This window comes from Rhyacophila brunnea, unplaced genomic scaffold (genome assembly GCF_057557595.1).
Source record: "Rhyacophila brunnea isolate RB1 unplaced genomic scaffold, BYU_Rbru_1.0 scaffold_3, whole genome shotgun sequence".
NCBI lineage: Eukaryota > Metazoa > Arthropoda > Insecta > Trichoptera > Rhyacophilidae > Rhyacophila > Rhyacophila brunnea.
The window spans coordinates 58427942-58449781 of record NW_028232965.1 but is presented as its reverse complement, the minus strand read 5'-3'; the positions used below and the strand labels follow the sequence as shown (position 1 = coordinate 58449781).

Here is a 21840-nt window from a genome sequence, read left to right as displayed (position 1 = left end):
AAGACAAAGTGAAGGCATTCATAAAAAATTGGAGCTTTGGAAATCAAAATTACAAAAAAAATAAGTTCGCCATCTTTCCACTTTTAAATAATTTCTGCGCCAGATATATTGAAGCAAACAAAAATCTATTTACTGAGTTCTTGGGTTAGTTTGCTAATGCACTTTTCACATTATTTTGTTAATAGTAAAAAAAAGTCACCTACGGGGCTGCTTTGTTACAGGGCTTTTAAATATATGGTTGTGCGTTGCAATTTGACGTGATACCTATATGATGATTGATATACTTAAATAAATGATAACTCCCGTGTATAATTAGGAAATATGTATGTATAATTTAGGAAACACTACATTAGAGCACCACACTGCCCTTAACCTCAGCGAAAGGTAGGTGGGTCCGCCAAAGATCCTGGCCTGGGGGCATGTATTTTATATAAACCAGGGGTTCCAGGGCTCGAAATGGACCGGAGTGCCGTTCCTGTTCCTAAAATCGATAAAATTTTTGCTCCGTCTCGTGGAAAAAAATAATTGATATATATGGATAATATTTGAACTATGTTAAAATATCTTCAGAAACTTGTTGAGCGCTCCGGTTCATAAACTTTTCCATTTCGAGCGCTGAGGGGTACCTAGCCTCATTTTCATCAGGAGCACATTTACAGCCAAAAATGGAATGGCGTGCACATTTCTTTCAATGAAATTTACAAAACTTTGACAGAGAATAAATACTACTTATGTATATTTGACAACTAAATATTAGTTATAATTTTTAAACAATTCCTAGTCAATAACCTTGTATTAATGAAATTTTAATTAATAAACACATATAATTTTAACAAATTTTTATACTTGGTTCTTTTCACCAAAATAAAATTTGGTATTTTAAGAATCAAACAAATTTGTGAGGAATAGCTCTATTCACCACCAAAACAATGATTTATGAAGGTTTTATATTAAATTTAATTATTTTTGTAATAATTAAAGCCTAATATAACATATTATTTATAAATTGTGGTTAGCTAGTATCTTCCATAATCAGCAAACTCCATATTCGAGACACACTCCTCGGTTTGCCGCTTAAATTTTTAGTATATGTATGGTTTGCCAAGAATGTTACAACCTGACTCAACAAAACTCCAAAGGTCTGAGAAGATGAGGAAGGACTCTTACCCAAATAAACAATCCAAATCAAAAATGTCAAATAGACAAATGCCCTGCGCACCGCTGAATACCTGGAGGGGTGGAGCCAAGCAGTGGAGAAGGCCAAACCATATGGGCCTTTAAAGCCTGCATATTATTATTACCTCATAGGTATCCAAGTGACCATTTATCCAATATAGAAACTGAATAATCTCCTATTAAATATTAATGGAACTTGCATTGGTATCTACTTCATTTTTCTTTTTAAAATAATCATTTAATAATAACCATGTCCTTGCTTTTTCGTACAAGGTGGTTGTTAGTAATTTTGAACAATCACAAACACCCAGGCTTTGAGAAAATCACATAAATATTGTGTCCTTACCGGGATCTAACCCAGAACTCTCGGGTGGAAGGCCAGCACCTTACACACTGTAGCACGAGAGCCGCCTGTATCTATTTCATTCAAAACGTTATCAATGGAACATGAATCCATGGATCTATATTCTTGGCTTTTTAAATGTCTATTTACATTATACACCTATCTCATGTTTTTTTGGTTATGTCGTGTCATCTATAAATGCATAAGGTGCTTATCTTATAAAATATGGAAAAGATCAATATAAAATTCAATATAAATTGAAATATGCTGTTGGAAAAAAAGACTTAAGGCTAAAGTTACAGAGACATCAGGATAATAGGGAATAAATTTAAACAAGACAATTATAGTTTTTGAAAGCGTAGGAATAATATTTATTCTTCTATTTTCTTCTAAATTACAACAATCATTTCAAATAGTTTAAATCGAGTGACGCACAATGTAAGAATTATTGTTGATTTGTCAGGATTTGACGGCAAAGTTGAAAGTCAAAAGTTTAGCCGGTCTCATCATTCAGGATACTGTTCTAAAATATAACTAGGATAACAATAAATACTAATTATTATTTTCGCAGTACCGCACTAAATTAGCTGAAAAACAAGGATATTAATCTTCTGATAACTTGGGTCAATAGTCATTGTCAGCGACACGTCTTGAAGTAAGACTGCTACTTCTACAGTTCAGGCAACACCTTTTCCGATTCTTTTTAACACACACGCAAATCGCAAAATCACTTTGAAAACATTCCAAGTTACCTATGTATGTAATTATATCAAATATAAATATGCATTATTTGAATTTGAACATTTAATGATGAGGTTACTTAGTATTACTAGTGAAATTACGTCACAATAATTGAAATTAAAAAGCAAGAGGATTTGAACAGAAGTCATTTGACAAAAGTAAAAAAATAATCTAAAGAAAGAAGCTTTTAAATAAAAAAAATCATAGATCATAATATTATGATAAAAATGTACAGAAATGTGATGCTGACAATTTAAGTTTTGTAAAATCCACTCTGTTACTTATTTAACACATTGGAGACAATCAAAATAATTATAAGTTAGAATGTTTCATTAAAACATTTTTTTTTTTAAATATTGATATTAAACATACATAATAAACAAGTTGAGCATAATAGTTTTAGAAAACTCTTGTCAAATTTACTACAAAATTAAATCTGCCTGTTGGTCCATTTCTTCCCCCTTTTTAACCTGTCCTCAATGGGTTAAATGTGGATTATTTTGGTTTAAATGTTTCCTTTTATATACAGTATAACCTCGATAATTCGAAATCCAAGGGACCCTGAAAATTTGATTTCGAATTAGCAAAAGTCACTATTAAATAGAATTTTCTGGAAAAAAAAATTCGTCGATTTGTATGGGGATGATGTAGTATTGAAAAACAGTGTTACATAGTATTACCAGTGAAAAAAGTAATTTAATGGTGAACTAATTCGAAATAATCACTGAGTAATCACTAATCAGACATCCAATTAATTAGATACGTACCTAGCAAAAATAAAAATACTTATAAATCAGGATGTTGTTCCTTATGAAAATCTAATCTACAGTCAGACAAATTCACAGTATAAAACAAGTGGGTACAGTTCTACAAACTTACCTAAAGAACGGTCAAAAATGGAACTACGAACTACCATATGGATGCTATTTTGAAAACATCATTCGAATGTCAGATTCTGTCCAGTTGCGACTCTTGATTGCGTAGTTTTGAACAGTGGCTCCCCCATCCATTCTTTGGATAAGTTAGTAGGTCTGTAGTGAACTAGTCCCATCAAACAAAGGATTGCCTTGTTAATCTAAATATCCAGTTGGTGTCAACATAATTATTAATTATGAAATTTCACAAATAAAACAGTTTAATAGCTACATGTTAAGGTGACTTGTGAAATACACAAGTAATGAATGTTCACTAACATGTTTTTCACATTAATGTTTTACAGAGTAAATATAATACAAAATACAATGGATACTGAATTTATATGAATGACAAGTAAATGGACCCTCTGATTGACATTCACTGCAATAATAATATTTCATCTCTGTTCTGGCAGAACACACTAACTGGAGAATACTAGTTTTGAGTAATTTGACTTTGAAGTTGTTAAAATGTTTGAAATGGTTTATCATGTGAGTTTATTAAGTAATCGTAAAAAGGATGACTTTAAAATAAAGACTGTTTATTTATTAAGAAGGTTTCCAGACGGTAAAGTTTGAAATAAGGAACATTTTGGTATAACTAACTCAATATGTCATTTTTTTGAATTAGTGTCTTCTGCCAGAACAGTGACAATTCGTTTGGATAAGTCATGTGTCATTACTCATTAGTGCATTTAGAAGTTTTTGGGTTTTGCTTCCACAAGTAAATTTGTCTACTTAATTGCATTCATTAAATTTATTACTTTCCAGGAAAAAAATATTTTACAATTATTAATTCTGATTTATATGGATAAAAATGGCCTTTGGGATCAAATTCCATTTTAAATTACGAAATAACGATTATTTCGATTTATAAAGAACCTTTCGTATGAATAATGATTCTCGAGGATTAAAATTGACGAAAAATTCGAAATACGGCGAAACCCGATTTAGTGAGTTTCGAATTATCGAGTTTCTACTGTATTTTGTTGTTCAACCCTTCACTATTGAGGAATCTTTTTTTTATATACAAGACCCGTAACATTTGTATCGGAATATAAAAAAAAATAGATATTTTTTTTAATAAAGAGTAAAGTTTTTATGTTTTCACTGTTATTGTTGGAATTATTTAGATCTCGAAAAGCTAGAAAACAACTAATTTATTTTATATAAAAAAATCTCAGAAAACTACAAAGTGCCACGTTGCCTGCACGGTTGTCTGTTTTAATTTATTTCATAGGTCAAAACAGGTAAGTGTTACGATGTCATCAATAATAGAAAATTATGCAATTGCAAGTCTGCCACCTCAGCGGGTGAGGCTGAGGGAAATACGATCTCCGAAGTAATTATGAAAGAATAAAAAAAATATTTTCCTCATGTCCAGCTTCTTAAAAAAAGCGCTCTTCTTCACATAAGGTGGAAACTGTGCACGAGTTCACTATTCAAACTGTCCTAACAAAATTAAAACTATTTTAAGTTTTTTTTACATTGTTTACAATAATGATGAAATTTACAAATTTAAATATACACCAGAAATACAATAATAATTAAAATAATGCGGGAGATAATAATACCACCCGAGACTCGAACGTCCCGATTCACACGAGACATTACCGCCGTGGCGGTCAACGTTCGAAAGTCAAACTGCAATTTACACTTCTCAATAATAGCGATCCACGGTCGTCGTCCACAGACGAATCGTCTCAGAAGGTAGGGACCGCCGGAACAGAGAACGCTCCCGAGAATCGTCTTCACATTTTCACAGACAAAATGAGTCACGCGAGCTGTCCTGAGAGACGGCGCCGTCTTCGAATCACGACGGACTTCAGAAGCAGAACGAGACGATCGGACTGCAGAAGCGGGCAGTGACGGAATGCTTATCTAATTTCTAATATTCTCATAATTGATGAGCGTCGGTGCACGGCTTTTTGGCTTCATCGCACGGAGGTGAGGGGGCAAAGGGGCGCTTGAGGGATCCGCGGGATTCTTCGTCTTCCGCGGGCGGTGAGGGGGAGGGCGACTCCACCGCCTCCTCCTGTTTTTCTGAGTTGTGGGCGGCGCTGTCGCGCAGACCAAATAACCCGTCCGATTCGCCATGGGCAGGGAGCGGGGGAGGCACATCGGCAGCGCACGACTCTTCGCTCTTCTTGGCCAGCGCAACTCTGCGACTCAGATATTTGTGAAGTTGGTTTATTTCTTCAGGACTCGCCTTAAAGAAATGTGAAAAATATCATCGCTATTGGTAGGAGGAAATTAACAAAATCAAAATGTCATCATTGGGTACCCTTATAAATACAGAGGTATTAGTGACAATATTAATGAAATATTTCTGAATAAAACATTTTGCGAAATTCATTACAGTTGTCATTGCAAAATTCAATAATTCACTCTGAAGTGTATTTTAGTCCAGTTTAGTTGGATGAGTGATAACTATATTCATCCTAAATAATAGACCCTAATTGCTGAATTAATTGAGATATGACATGATTACTTATAACTAAAATATTTTTCAAGTTAAATGTTAAATAACTGTTTAATACAAAGTCTTTGCTGATGATCAATAGTTTAATCCAGTGATCGCCAAACGGTCGCTCGCGAGCTACCGGAGACTCGTGGTGGCATTTTCGGTGGCTCGCGTAGGATATTTTATCATATTTATAAATTTTGTCATTGTATTCTGGGAGCACAACCTCAGTCGGGGAGAAGTTAACATTTCCCCTGTTTGAAAGAGAAGCTGGAAAAAGAAATAAATCGTGAAAGCTACAAAGGAGAAAATCATGTCCAGATACTTTGTTCGCCTCAGAGGGACATTTTCAACTTTCAACAGTTGAAAATGTCCCTCTGAGGTGGACGAAACCGGTTCAAATTTAATGATTAAAGTGGAATAAGTACTACAAAAAAAAAATGCGTTTTATTAAATCAAACAACAATAAAATGCAGTTCCACCATGAATTGACAGTTAACAAAATAAAAGAAGAAGAAAAAGTGTTGCCTCAACTGTAGAATCTGTATGGCCTTTCGTCCCAACAGAAAAATATCCAATTTTAGTTTGAATTGCGTTTAAAATGAAGGCATTGTTTTGTTCTACCCACTAATGCGAATCAACGTTTTCTACTATGAAGGTAGTTAAAAGTAAATATAGAAACAGACTCACAGACGTACATCTTAATAATTGCATTCGGATGGGAGTGACAAGGTACCAGGGGATGTATCTTCCATACAGCGATCGTGACCACTTAATACATCAGAAATACTCAGTCATGATAATAGACGACACTGATGTCAGTACAGTACAAGGCCAGTTCAATGACCAATCAGAGCTCACCCATGGCCCAGCCAATCAAAACTCGAGCTGCGAGACTATTTGTCACTGATATCATGTCATTATTTTCAAATTGCATGTTAATTCTACACATATTTTCAAAACAAAAGCAATCGTGCGATATTTTTCGAGTTGACTGACATTTATGTAAATAAAATATAATATTATCTAATAGTTTCAGAATAATATTGATATTTGGCGTTTTTAAACCATACTGATAAAAAGGTTTTACAATTCATACAGTTGATAATAAAATAAATTAATGGGTAAGTCTACTTTTAATAAATTATGTTTATAAACGCTTGTAAGTCCCTTGAAAATTCTTTGGAGTCATGGCATTGAATTAATGAAGTATGTATTGTAATTTTAACATTTGCAAAATCTACCAATGTAAACATAAATATATAAAGAAGTTTACGTTTCAGTAAATTACATATAAAATGTCTATACTTATATTATATTTGTGCATTCTTACAAAAGTGTAAATGGCGACCATCATTGTCATTTAATTTTTTGACATTATATTTAAAATTATTGTTTCAGAATCTACATCAATATGTTCTTTAGGGTTTTGACTGCGCAGATCATTACTATTATTATTATTACATAAGTATGTCCACATAAATTATTTATGTTGTTATTCATAATGTCAATATTATTATCATTGCAATAAACAAATACCTTCTCTGACTTGAAATATATTTATGTGTGTCACAATTTCATTTTTATAATAATTATAAATACTTTTTGGGTTCAGATCTATGGTTCTGGGGCTCACATAGTCAAAACGTTTAGTCACGCCAATAAATGGCGCTAATTATAAGGGGCATCTTTTTGTATGGAACTTACGAATCTATATATGTGACGTTAAAAGACAAACGTGGCCATCTCCAGTCAATGACTTTTTTGAGATTTTTGGTTGGTATGGATTGCTTGTGTTGTTTTATAATATAATAATATTCAGTTCAGACATGGCTATCTCCTCAATTTCTGCTTCAAAAATTCAAATAAAAGATGTGATTTTTTTCAAACTTAGTCATATCCATTGATTTTTTATATCAAACGTGGTCACATTCGTCTTGGGCAATAACGACGTAGCACTTTTTCAAAATGGCCAATCATGTTGTGGCATTTTATCAAGATGGCTCCCATCAGCAAAAAGTTTTCTTTGTGTATAAGGTGTGCTCTTCAAGTTTTTAAGCGAAATAATTGTCTAAGAATGGAAAATAATCCGAATAAAGTTTGAAATAGTGTCTCCAGATAATGCACGAAAGTTTACCAGATCAAATTATACCATTAAACGTTCAAAGAAGACTGAAAAACCGTAAGTAAATTTTGATTTTCAAACGTTTTACGACAGTTAGCATCTTAGAACCTAAGGGCTGTGCCTTGGATGTTCAGTTTTAAAGCTGCATAATATCGTGTAAACTGGTTCAGTCATCTATTGCTTAGTTACCTATTTAATTCTAATATCATAAAACTCAAAATAAATTCATAAACCCAATTATAATTTCCAAATTATTAAGTGTTATTGTAAATATGAAACACGTTATACGAGGGTGGGTCAATAATTCCTTAGAAAAAAGCATTAAAACAGTTTTTATTTTTGTATTTTTTTTTTATTTCTCAACATAATCTCCTTGGAGCTCAATACACTTGGTTAGACGTTTCTCAAATTTTTTTAAACCGTCAGAAAAATAAGTTTTCGGAAGGTCCTCAAAATAAGCATTTGTCCGATCGATGACTTCTTCATTTGAAAAAAAACGTTGTCCACTTAGCCATTTTTTTAAGTTTGGGAAAAGGAGAAAGTCACTGGGGGCTAAATCTGGCGAATACGGTGGGTGGTCGACCAATTCGAACTTCAATTCTTCAATTTTAGCCATTGATCGTAAACATGTGTGAACACGGGCATTGTCCTGATGAAAGAGGATTTTTTTCCTGTTTAAATGAGGCCGTTTTTCTTCAATTTTGTTTTTTAACTGGTCCAGTAAAGATGCATAATAATCCCCTGTTATTGTTTTTCCTTTTTCCAAATAGTCAACGAAAATAATTTCACGTGCATCCCAAAATACAGTAGCCATAACCTTACCAGCTGATTTTACGGTTTTCGCCTTCTTTGGACATGGTTTGCCTTCGCAATCCACTGCTTTGACTGTTCTTTCATCTCGGGAGTATAGTGGTGTATCCATGTTTCATCTACAGTCACAAAGCGACGAAAAAATTCATCCGGATTGCGTTGCATGAGCGACAACAGGGCTTTAGAGGCCACCACCCTATTGCGTTTATTGTCGACTGTGAGCAAACGCGGCACCCATCTTGCAGAAATATTTTTCATGCCCAATTTGTCATGTAAAATAGAAATGACGCTACCTTTTGAGATCCCTGTAACCTCAATTATCTCACTCAACTTTAATCTTCGGTCACTTAACACCATATCGTGGATTTTATTGATCATTTCTGGTGTAGTCACCTCTACAGGACGTCCTGAGCGTGGTTCATCCTTTGTTGATGTACGACCACGTTTAAATTCATTTAACCAGTTATAAATAGTTGCAAGTGAAGGAGCAGATATGCCGTGAACTAAATCCAACTCATTTTTTTATTTCCTTTGCTGTTAACCCTTTTATATTAAAATGTTTAATAACAGCTCTAAACTCAATTTTCTCCATTTTCCATTTTTCCATTTTCCACAAGCAAATTTTTTTTTAAATGTACGAGAAACACACAACAACCCGACCAATCTGATTGAAACTTCGCAGCATACTGAATCGGTAGTGCCGCTGCATGAAAACAAACCGCTTACAGTACTAGTCGCGCCTACGGCCGTATGTTGTAGCTTAACCACTGGGGAATGCCAAAAGAAATGGCGTATTTCAAAAAAACACTACCTTATTCTTAGGTCAATAATTATTATAAAGCAATCATTATTCGTAGGATGTTTATCACACTTGATGGTCAAAGACATAGCTTATAATTAGTATCTTTAGAATTATCTTCAAATGTGTTAATCTTGCCCATTTTTTGAATAATAAAATGCCTAATTCTTGTCAAATTTGGGATCACAGAGATTATCAATATATTTTTTTATCGTAAATATTTCACTATAATAATGTTGACATAAATTATACTAATGGTTTTATAAATGCGTTTAAAAAATAATAAACGTAAAAAATCTTAACACCACTGCACATGCATGTACTGAAATATGACTATATTCTAAAACATTAGAGCGAGAGGTTTAAAAGAATACTATTTTATGTAATAAAAATACTTTATGCAGTCATCAAATGTTTAAAATAAATATAAAGGATAATAAGGCTTCAAAATTATATAAATAGATTATCTACTACGTTTAAAGAATGTCCAAGATCATGCTTTGAAAATGCAATAAAAGCTCCATTTTGACGTACGTTGAGCATGTCCCCCCTTAACCTTTCAGGGAGTACCTTTATTAGTACTGGTCATGCTATGGGGAGTGAGTTTTTTTTGCATGAATATTATTTTTTTTTTAAATCAAATCAGTGTAATATGAAGATAGAAATGTTTTAAAAATAGTAAACACTATTATCAAACTTAAAATAAAATGGTGATTCGATAATGGCATTATTTGTCTAGTAGGTATATTGTTATGGATTTTTTTTAAACCAAGCTCATTAAAATAACGGTGGCCAGAAAAACATACATTTCTTCTTCCGCCGTCTTCACCCACTTTTTCATTTTCGACATCGCAGATGATTTCTGGGACGCAGCCGTGGCATAAATATTTGTTTCAGAAACTATTGTGTTGACAATATATTCCGTAAAAAAGAGTTGAAAAAGGTCCAGCTCAAGGTGATCCCCTTCTACATTTATATTCCCTTTTATACCGGACTGAAAATCACCAAAATCGTTAGGTGTTGGAGTGAAGGTTGAGTTATTCCAGGTCCTTGGTTCTTCCCGCCTGTATTTAGCACTTGGTTGGATGTCTGGATCCTCGTCATCAGAAGAAGAAGATTCATAAAATTCCATCGATATATCATCAATGTTCTTGATGTTCTCCTGTTCATTGTCACTGTTCATCAAAATTTCGTCAATGTCTTTGCCTCTTTGGAAATCCATTTTAGGAATATAGATCGACACAAATAAATCACGGCAATAAAAACACCACTAAGTCCCTATATCAAATGTCAACACAGAAAAACATCTAAAAATCGCGGAAAAAATATGATAAAACTCAATATAAAAACTTCCACACGCATTAAAATACCGTAAAACACAGTAAAACATCTGAAAATCGCGGAAAAAGTATTAGAAAACACAATATAAAAACTTCAATTCACAATAAAATATGGTTATAAACTTCGAAAAATTGCGAGAAAAGTATAAAAACACAATATAAAAACTTCAAATCACAATAGAATACGGTTAAAAACTTCTAAAAATCGCGGGAATAGTATGAGAAAACACAATATAAAAACTTCAAATCACAATAAAATACGGTTATAAACTTCGAAAAATTGCGAGAAAGGTATAAAAACACAATATAAAAACTTCAAATCACAATGGAATACAGTTAAAAACTTCGAAAAATCGCGAGAAAAGTATAAAAACACAATATAAAAACTTGAGATCGCATTAAAATATCGTAAAACACAGTAAAACTTCTAAAAATCGCGGGAATAGTATGAGAAAACACAATATAAAAACTTCAAATCACAATAGAATACGGTTAAAAACTTCGAAAAATCGCGATAAAAATATTAAAACACAATACAAAAACTTCCAAACGCATTAAAATACCGTAAAACACGGTAAAACTTCTAAAAATCGCATGAAAAGTATGATAAATCGCGCGCGCGGAAATCGATTGTTTGCGATTTATGTACTTGTCCGAACTGGTAGGTATGACGTCATATTGATGTCACGTGACATACGAAAAAGTAGAATTCTGCATTTTATAAAGTTGAAATCTGTTTTGAAATGGTATAAAAATACACTCAAGTGTCCATAGATGGTGTTGCAATTCATACTTGAAGCATAGACACACCAATAAACCCATACTACTAGAAAACGTACATGTACGTCCATACTCCTGCATGCAAAAATCGCGCCGACGTACATGTACGTCCATACTCCCGGAAAGGTTAAGGATTCGCGATTATTGAGCATTGTTTAAATCGTATTTTTAAAATAAAATATAATCATAAATTGGGAAATTATTAACTCATGGGTACAAATTAGCCACAAAAACAAAAAAGTTGATTTACTCAGTTTCACTTGTGATGGAGATGGCCATGTTGGACAGTTGGAAAGATGGACAGGTTTACAAAAGTAACCGCCGACGTGAGACGACTGTTTTTGTGTGCTCTCCTCTTATCCTTAAAATTGACTGAATTTAATTCATTTAAATTTAGAAATGTCGACTGTAAACAAAGCAGTTCAGTGCAATGGTGAAGATCTCGTGTCTGCTGCACCAAATCGTGTGTTAGTGATTGTGGAGTTATTGCTAAAAAAAGTTGAAAAATTAGAAGAACGGTTGAATAAAACGTGTACCTGTCAAATGGTGTGCCCCCCTCCGGCCCCGCGCGATGCACCGCCCGCCGCTTTACCGAGCAAGCCAAAATCCAAATTGGTAATTAGCGGTAATGCGCCAATTAAGGAATCGAGTGTCAAACAGAAATCAACAACAACAACTGCGACTCTATCTAATACGATGACGTCCCGAATAACCAGGTCACAGAAGGTTTTAGATAACATCAATAAAAAGTCTACGACCGAGATCCCAAAAACACGGGAAAGTACTTCTAATCCAGAGCGTGACGTCATAGACATTTCGGCTGTTGGACGATCTACTGAAGACGGAAAATGGTCTACAGTAGCCAAGAAGAAGCGACCAGCGGCTGTCCGTGGCATCTTAGGCGGAGGAGTGAAGGGGAGCGATGTAGTTAAAAACTACCACTTCTACCCATTTCACCCAGAGACGTCTGCTGCGGATATGTCTAATTATTTAAAAAAACTTGCAAATTGTAACGCCAAATTTACAATTGCAAAGCTAAAGTCAAAAGGGGACTACGCATCTTTTAAGATAGGGATCCCTGTTAAACTGAGTACGTTGATTCTAAAGCCTGATAATTGGCCACGTTACTCATTCATTAAAGAATGGGTGTCAAAAATTGAAACACCACGGCTGCCAACCAGCTGACTTAACAATGAAAATAATAATTGCCCAAGGCAATTATTGTTCTACTACCAAAATGTACGTGGCTTAAAGACAAAAGCTGTCGATTTTTTGAGAAATGTTTTGGCTGACGACTATGATGTCATAGGGTTAACTGAAACATGGCTTAATGACAGTGTTTTTAATCGCGAATATTTTGGAAGTGAGTACTTAGTTTTTAGGAGGGATCGAGATTCCGGCGCAGGCCATAGGCAGGGTGGAGGCTGTCTTTTGGGGGTTAGAAGCATGGAGGGGTTGAAGGCCGAACGTGTCCATGCTTTAGAGACTCCAAATGAGGACCTTTGGGTGAAACTAACCTGTGATGGAGTCACTATTTACGTTTGTGTTGTATATTTTCCTCCAGCCAGTGACGTGGAGGTGTATAAATGTTTTGTTGAGAATATGCTATCTAGTGTCAACTTAATTGGAGACAGAAGTATTATTGTGATGGGAGACTTTAATCTAACTTCAGCGCGCAACGATGAAAGGGTCAATAGTGACCTGGAATTTATGTGCGCTGTTTTTGGATTTTCTCAGTACAATGATATTTCTAGCTCTAGTAATGGGCTTCTGGATAGGGTATTCAGCAACATCAATTTGTCAGTTTCCCGATGCATGTCCCCTCTTGTACGGGAGGATGACTATCATCCTACTTTGGTTTTTGTGCTCAGGTTTCGGTCGATTCGCCCGCTTCGAACTGAAATACCCTCACATGAAACCGATCGGTGCAGGGGATGGAAGTTTGAAGGTGGAAACTTCAAGCTACTTTACTCATTAATGAGTGAAGTAGATTGGAGTGAGTTGCTCGGGATTTGTGATGTAAATGAGGCGGTACAATTCTTTTATAATACTGTATATAATGTATTTGATGAATGTTTTTCAAGGAGGTCGCCATGTCGTGGTGGAAGGCGATACCCGAGGTGGTTTTCTCGAGAGATTATTGGGGACATTCAGATCAAGCATTGCTATCACAAAGCTTGGAAGGCTGAGCATGGTCAACGGGACTATGAAATGTTTAGCCTTTATAGCTTGAGAGTGAGGCAAGCTGTTCGAATGGCCTATCGAACATATATGGAATCGGTAGAAGATTGCATTCGTGAAAATCCCAAATCGTTTTGGGATTATTTTAAATCATTAAGAAGGGATGGCGGGTATGCCGATTCGATGAGTTGGAAAGGCGAAGAGGTGACCGGACATGGAGTGGCAGAAGCATTTGCTGGTCACTTCAGGTCTGTCTACGCAAGTAGTATTCCTTATTTGGATGTTGCCTCCACGTCGAGACAGCCATCATGCGGTGCCCAGTCCATTGATATTTTTCCAGTTGATGAGAGTGATGTGTTAAAATTTATTAAAAAACTAAAAAATACTCACTCTTTGGGACCTGATAACGTCCCTACATTTTTTTTAAAGGGGTGTGTTGATTTTGTCAAAGGCCCACTTGCATATATATATAATCTTACAATGGAGACAGGTATCTTTCCGGAAACGTGGAAGATGTCGAAGGTTACTCCAATCCATAAGAGTGGTACAGAGTCATCAGTGGAAAATTACAGGCCGGTAGCTGTTCTCTCTGCACCAGCAAAAGTTCTTGAGATGATCATGCACAACATGATTTCTCCAAAAATTGAGTCATTTATAATAAATGAACAGCATGGATTTAGAGCAGGCCGATCAACGGAAACTAACCTGATGGTATTTACCAATTATGTGTCAACGGCCCTGGATAGAGGCCACCAGGTTGACTGTTCTTACAATGACTTCTCGAAAGCATTTGACAAAGTCGATCATGATGTCCTGATGGAAAAACTCCAACTTATTGGATTGTCTGATCGATTTTTGAAGCTATTCGGGAGTTATTTTAGGAACCGTCAACAATACGTATCGTACGGCCTTTATCAGTCACAGACCTTTTACACGTTTTCTGGTGTCCATCAGGGCTCAAACTTAGGGCCGTTGCTGTTCACGATTTTTATAAATGACATAGCATTGGTAATAAAAAATGCTATGTTTTTGTTGTTCGCTGATGACTTGAAACTCTTTTTGGAAGTTGTCACCTTGGACGATTGTCGTCAGCTCCAACTTGATATAGATAATATATTAGATTGGGGCAGGCGTAACAAGCTAGAATTCAATATTGATAAATGCAATCTTTTGTCGTTTACCAGAGCCTCAAAAGTGTTGTTTTTCCAATACTCGATGCATGGCAGAGTTCTGTCACGAATATCATCTGTAAGGGATCTTGGTATTACGTTTGAGAGTAAACTGACATTTATTAGCCATATAGTTACCATTTGTAACAAGGCGCTTAAAATGTTGGGCTTCGTCATGCGTACTTCCCGGGTCTTTTCGGATGTTACGGTATTAAAACTTTTATTTAATTCTTTAGTTCGAAGCAGACTTGAGAGTGGGTCTATTGTTTGGGCACCGCATCAGTTGAAGTATGGCCTTATGGTGGAGAGGGTTCAGAAGAAATTCTTGAGACTCCTTTATTTGAGGTTGTACGGATACTATCCGTGGCTTTATCCAACTGACTTTCTCTTAGGCATGCTTACATACTGCAGTTTGCAATTTAGAAGAAATCTTTATTTGGCTATGTATTTTTTTCGACTTATACGAGGTATAAATGAGAACTCTGCCATTCTGGGCAGTGTTGACCTGTGTGTCCCTGATAACTATTTTAGAAATAGAGAACATCAGTTGTTTATTCTCCCAAGGTGCAGAACCAACCTGCCACTGGTAATGCCAATTGGGAGGGTGATAACTATGTTCAACGAAATTGCTTCGGGTGTTGATATATTCCACCTATAGGTGGACGTTATTTTATAAATTTTTAAAATAGGGTCTGTTTAACTCATACGGTGTATTTCCATGTACCTATATAATAATATTTTTGTATGTACATTTATTTCTATTGTTTAATAACATATTAACTATCTATCTCTTTTTTTATGTCATGTTGTGAACGTCTTAAACTTATAATTTGTAATGTCCACAATATGTAAAAAAATAAATAAATTGAATTGAATTGAAATTGAATTGAATGTTTGTTTTTTGGCGTCACATATATGAGTACCTTGGTATCAAAGTGGGACAAACGCCACCTCCCACTAAATTCATGTTTTAATTGATTATGGTAGTGCAAGTGATGCTCTTTTCAAAAAAATACCAAAAGTATCAAAAACGGTAGTTTTCATAGAGATTTTTGAGTCTCTTGTAAAATGTTGTAAATGGCTTATGTCCCACTTTAGATACTAAGCTACTCATATATACGTCTGTTATCTATGCAAGGTACTCGATGAGAATTTTAACAATTGTGGAGAAAAGTGAATGCCATTCTTTTCACTAATTATTTTTACATTTACTCACTCATTTCAAGATGTTTTTCAATTATTTTGTTTATGAATAAATAATTGAAGCACGCATTTATGTTTTATTGTCCGTTGTCCTAATTTATTTTTAGTAAAATAATAATATGTATGGTACGATACAGGACGATGATAAAAAATTATAAAGAAGGAATATGTATAAGTAGCTCACCAGACAATTTCAATTTCTGAAAGTAGCTCACATCCTTATTAAGTTTTGAGACCACTGGTTTAATCAGACGGTATAATTATGATTTAGCAGTGAAGCTACAAAAAGGCAGAAATCATAGTTACCATAATAAGGAACACCTTCAACTGCTGCTTGGAATCAGTAGCGGTGACTCGAAGTGATTTGCTTCCAGCTTTTTCTTCTTTCATATCAGCGAACACCTGTTTCATTCAATCAAAACAATTTTATAAATATGAAAAAGAGAGTCCCGATTATCCAACCATAATCAAAGTGATTTGAAGAATATGCCACTTAAGTTAGTAGAGGCAGCCGATACACTAGTTCTACATAATATGTATGGAAAAAAACTCAAGGTTCTGACTTAATGATGCCATTCAATATAGAATAATTTTTTATTTATATTATGTAATTCAGTAAAGAAATGGGTCAAAAATTTCTTGAATCTGTAATAAAATTGAATAATACTTTCTAGGATTCATTATTATTTTAACTGGAAGTATGCTACAACCACGTTTATGCGCTCTACAATTCCGTGTGCGCAAGGCCGGCCATAGAATACGAGCGTGTCACGCAGTACTTTACACTCATTATAAATACAAGTCCCGGCTAAAAAAATTAATATATTGTACACACGCTGCCATTTCTTTGAATCATGGTGAAATACTTTTCCAAAATACAAGTTTTTATATCTGAAGTGGTTGGGTGAACAACTACATAACAAGTATTATACGCAAAAAAGTTTTATGTAGTATAACTTCCACCAGATACTCCGCTTAGATACTCCGCTTAGAGGGAACGTAGTTATTCACTTTATTAGTAAATATTCAAAACTGAAGAAAATCAAGTGAAAAGAACTAATAGAGTAACCTTAGTGTTAAGAAGAACTCGGAGAGAGCCGGCAGCTCTGCAAACCAGTCGTGAGGACGAGGCACCGTCATTGAGCCGCAGCTGACCACGTCCGCGCTCCTTCCACACACCCCCTTCAAACGCAAACAGTCGACAGTTCACCTGCAACCAACCATTATATACATACATAAACACGAATAAACATTTAAGTAATTCTTTATACCTAGGGATGTTAGTGATGTTAAAAAGTATCAATCCTTTAAAATATCGATACGATACAGATGTCAGGTCTGGTATTAATACTTCCATTCATCTTGGGATATTTTTTTTGTTTTCATCTTTTCATCCACCTCTTGCGATTTTTTTTGTATGGTGGAAAAAAACTCGATTCGATACCAATATGTACTTGCCAGCGGTGTACATGCATAATGTTGGAGAAGCCGCCACCGCTTACCGGTATCGATACTTCATGTCAATATGATACTGATACCTTTTCTTTCGATATGCCATACCTACCCATAGCTAGTTCACAGTTGAAACATTGAAATAAATGAGGGGTCTGACCTGCAAGACATTGGTCTCCTCCTCCTCTCCCGTAAAGATGGGCCCGGGCGGGTGAGCGGGAGGCTGGGGAGCGTCCCTCGCTCTTTCCCACGCTTCCGCTGACTCCGCCAAAGTTCCACTCGTTTCTTCCTATCGTCATAAATACAGTTACACATGCAAATTATCATTATTGAATGTGATAAAATTTGTAAACGATGAGAAGTTGTAATTGTGATTCACAAAATAATACCTAATTCATTATAGTCATTAAAAGTGTACTTGTTGCTACCGCCTAGATTTCTGTTGACAACAAACAGTACAGTTAAAGGGCAGAGCGCAGATGAACTGATTGGAGTTTTATCAATGTCAGCAAAAACCCCCGGATGGAGGTACAAGCGCTGTTATTGTTTGAGAAAGTAAAAAAAAATCGCATAGGTTTAATTTTAAGCACAAACATACACCTGAAGATATATGGAATTTTTTGGAAAATTAAATTGGTTTCATATTACCCATGATGACTGAAGTGCCATAGTGACACTATAGAGACCAATGGAACATTTACATGTACACTGAGCAGTCTTACCTTGGCTGAGTGGGAGTGGGCGGCGGCAGAGAAGAGCAGGTGAGAGGCGGAGGTACCGTTGGTGGCAGGGGGCGCGGCTCCGCTGGGCCCCTGCCCCTCCCCGGACTCCTCGTCTGACTGTTTCACGATTCTGTCTTGCAAATTTTGACCGAAAACGAATCCCGAAGCCCTGGTCAGGCCGGAAGGTGAAGCCCGCGATGCGCTTCCACCTGCAAAACCTATGCCGTCTCTGGAAGAGTGCAGCGGAACAAATTTGGGGGCGTCATCTACTTTTTTATCAGTCGCCTTGTTCTCTCGGTTGTGATCAGTTTCGGTCGAGGGCGCGCTCGCATTGGATGGAGCAGGTGCAGAGGAAGACGGCAAAAATGGATTACAGGAAGCACCTCCACCCTCTCCCGACAGATTGGACGATGGGAAAGGAGCCTTCAGCTGTGACGGTCGCAACACTGCAATGGAAATATCACAATTAAAAAAAAATATCAAAGGCAGATACGACTGACTCAAAAAAAAAGTATTATTGAATAAGAATTGTTTTCACATAGAAGAAGTTAAGAACACAAGCAACATCATGTTGCTGCTGCCGGCAGTCGCAACTCGGAAATCCCCAATTTTTCATACAAAACTCATACTGGACGCACACACAGCAACACACTGCTGTCACTGGGCAGCTGCTGTCGACGCGCTGCCCGGAAATCTGTACTAGCAAATTATGGTTTTATATTTATTAATTATAATATTATAAATATGTATAATGTAATTAATTACATTATACATATTTATAAACTAAGTTTATTAACTAAATATTAAACAGTAAATCACTTGGCACAACCAGTTGTTCAGTGAGGCAGATATTCTTGAATGGCTTTGGATTCCTGCCTTTCCCTATGACAAAAGCTTCAGTTTGTGTGTCCCGGTTGCATTGGAGCATGGCATAATTGTGATGCGGTCCTTGGTCACTTTCCTCCCTGGTACATTACTTTCTTTGCGATGAATGTACATTTTACGAAGGAGAAGTTTCCAAAATAAATCCGTCTCATCTGCGTTGTATACTTGTACGCGGCGGACTACTGAATTTGACAATCGAATACCGGCACATTATAGAGCTTGATTTTGTGCTTTCAACTAATAAAAATAACGGCGGATTATAGTAGTTATCGGATAATCGAGCGGTGGATTACTGAGAGTGTACTGTATTACAAATAATATATAAATTACAAATCAATTGTTCCAATAATTTTCAACTGTCACGTGAAAATTCAGAAGCTGCTGAACTTTGTTGATCCATGCATGTAATCTTGCAACTTAACTAAACTTAACTTGCAACTTGTGTTTACACAAGCATTTTCTTGTTATGGCTGCAATAATATGTATAGTTCAGTAAATCCATGCACGTGAAAACAGTGTATTATTAGTGCCTGTGCACGTGCATGGATTTACTGGCACCAATAGTGTGTAAATTCAACTATCGCGATAAGAACTGTTTACATGTAAAAGTGCTGACTGTCTCGCCAATCTCATTCTTCAAGCGTTCAACAAGCGAGATGCGTTGTTGTCATTTGACTGGTTGCGAAAAATTGTAAACGTCAAAATGCTTTGCGTGGTGCAGGTTCGCCACAATTGTTCTACTGCGCAGACACAAATATCACACAAATTCCAACTGTCACGTGAAAATTCAGAAGCTTCTGAACTTTTTTAATCCATACATACAATCTTGCAACTTGCACAATAATACATGTTTATTTGTGCATTTTCTTGTTATGGCCTCGATAATACGTACTGTTGGCAGTTATTCTATGTATGTAGAAACGGGGTATTAGCTTGCGATTAAGAGAGCTACTCGCATGTGTACCGGCGGCTTATTGATGAATATAGCAAGTCATGATTTTGTTCTAATACAACAATCAAATTGGTTTTGAATGAGATCACTGATGAAATGTAGAATTTGTCGGCATTTTTCAGATCATTTAAGGATCACAATAGATAACAATTAGTAATTTCAAAATTTTTTTATTTTTTCGAATTTATTTTTTAGTTAGTGTGAAACTTTAAACTGTGACAAAAATTAACAAGAGTTTTTATTGAATTACCTATATAGGTTGTTTTTTTTTCCTTTGACAAAATAAGGTTTAAGATAATCTGATAATAAGACATCTTTTATACGTGAATGTTTAAGAAATCATATAATTTCAAGCATACTTATATATCTTGCTATTCCACATGTTAAAATTAAGCCAGTTTTGATGACTACAAAAAATCAAAAAGGCATTAGGTAGCAATGTGTAGATACTTACCAGATTTGGTGGAGTTGAATATGTTGGAAGTGTCGACATGAAAAGTGCCGGTGGACGGCGGTCTGTTTAGGGAGTCTGCCGCGGATGAGGCCACCGCTACCAACCGCGGCCGCGCCAGCAAACTACCTCTCGAGGTGCCACCCCCGATATTTCCGTCGACCGCACTACCTATACTTTCTAAAAGGCAATTTTAAAAATCATTCAAAAACAAAACATGAAAAATTTTCATCGGTACTTACTTACCTATCAAAACCAGTGCTTGGTGATAATAATATTATCATCACATGTACTTAATAATAATATCAACTTTATAAGAGTGTATGAAATGATTATTTGATAACATTAAATTTCCTAGTCATGTAGAAATATCAGTGAATACAAACTTATGGGGGGGAATCAGCTGAAAACAATATAATTTACAGGTTATGTACTTACATAAATAAAACACGGAAACCCAACAATCGGATCAAATCGTTTATTAGTTTGATGTTTCATCGACTTTCAAGATCAGAAAAAAGATATCTTTTTAATATTCATGTTAAATTATTTGACAACTGTCATCTGATATTATCAAAGCTTCACAAGTCAGGTTAGAATTTACATCACGATTAAATTTGATAAGCTGCATGTGCCATATTGTAATTCATTAAATATGAAAAATCATTTCAATAACTAATTACAGGCTCCATAATATTGCGTTAATAGTGTATTGGTAATTTACAATAAATTAAACCAAACTTACTAAAAAACAGCTCACGGTCCGCGCAGGCGAGTGTATACTACAAAATTTGAGAACGCTGGATTTGCGAAACAAGGCATAATATTTTAATTGTAAATAATAAGCATACTATGTTACCTTCTTTAGCGTCTGCCATTTCAATGTTTAAACTAAAATATCATGGGCTCTATATATAATAAAATGCTTATAAAAGTGAACGAAGTAGGCAGCGACGAATCGCATCGAATACTCGAATTCACCAAATGGACAATTGACAAACGGACATTGTTTACAGCGTTTCAAAACCACAAGCAATAAAAGATAAAACGTATCAATTTTCTATAACATTTTAAAAATCTACCTACTACCTACCAATATTTTTTTGATTGAAAAACTTAATTTGAATCACTAATAAATACACAGTTTTTTTTAAATAAAGGAAAAGAATATGAATTATGTGTTATAAAAGTTAACAAACTTTATTAGTTATATTTTTATGTAGGTAGGTAGGTACCTATATACAATTTAAAAATATAAGGGTTTTACACAGATATACCTAATATCAAATTAAAACGTTTCTGTATTATAAATATTCTGTATATGTAGTATAAA

General features: G+C 35.2%; 1 protein-coding gene across 1 annotated transcript; it reads right to left on the bottom strand.

Annotated features, from left to right (window-relative positions):
- Positions 1-1860: 1860 nt before the first annotated feature.
- On the bottom strand, positions 1861-21544 carry RanBP3 (ran-binding protein 3). Its single transcript, XM_085951975.1, has 7 exons — positions 21367-21544; positions 20511-20687; positions 18220-18665; positions 17658-17786; positions 17115-17255; positions 16352-16447; positions 1861-5383 (listed from the first exon to the last, which is right to left on the bottom strand). The coding sequence occupies exons 1-7, from the start codon at positions 21383-21385 to the stop codon at positions 5072-5074; spliced, it is 1320 nt and encodes a 439-aa protein (XP_085808101.1). The 5' UTR covers positions 21386-21544; the 3' UTR covers positions 1861-5071.
- Between the last annotated feature and the right edge of the window lie 296 nt (positions 21545-21840).

Bases quoted from the DNA above. Each gene is read 5' to 3' on its own strand.
- RanBP3 (XM_085951975.1), bottom strand. The intron at 17,256-17,657 runs GTCAGACCCCTC...GGTTGGTTGCAG, and splicing joins AGGAGACCAATGTCTTGCAG to GTGAACTGTCGACTGTTTGC. The intron at 16,448-17,114 runs GTTACTCTATTA...TGAATGAAACAG, and splicing joins GAGTTCTTCTTAACACTAAG to GTGTTCGCTGATATGAAAGA.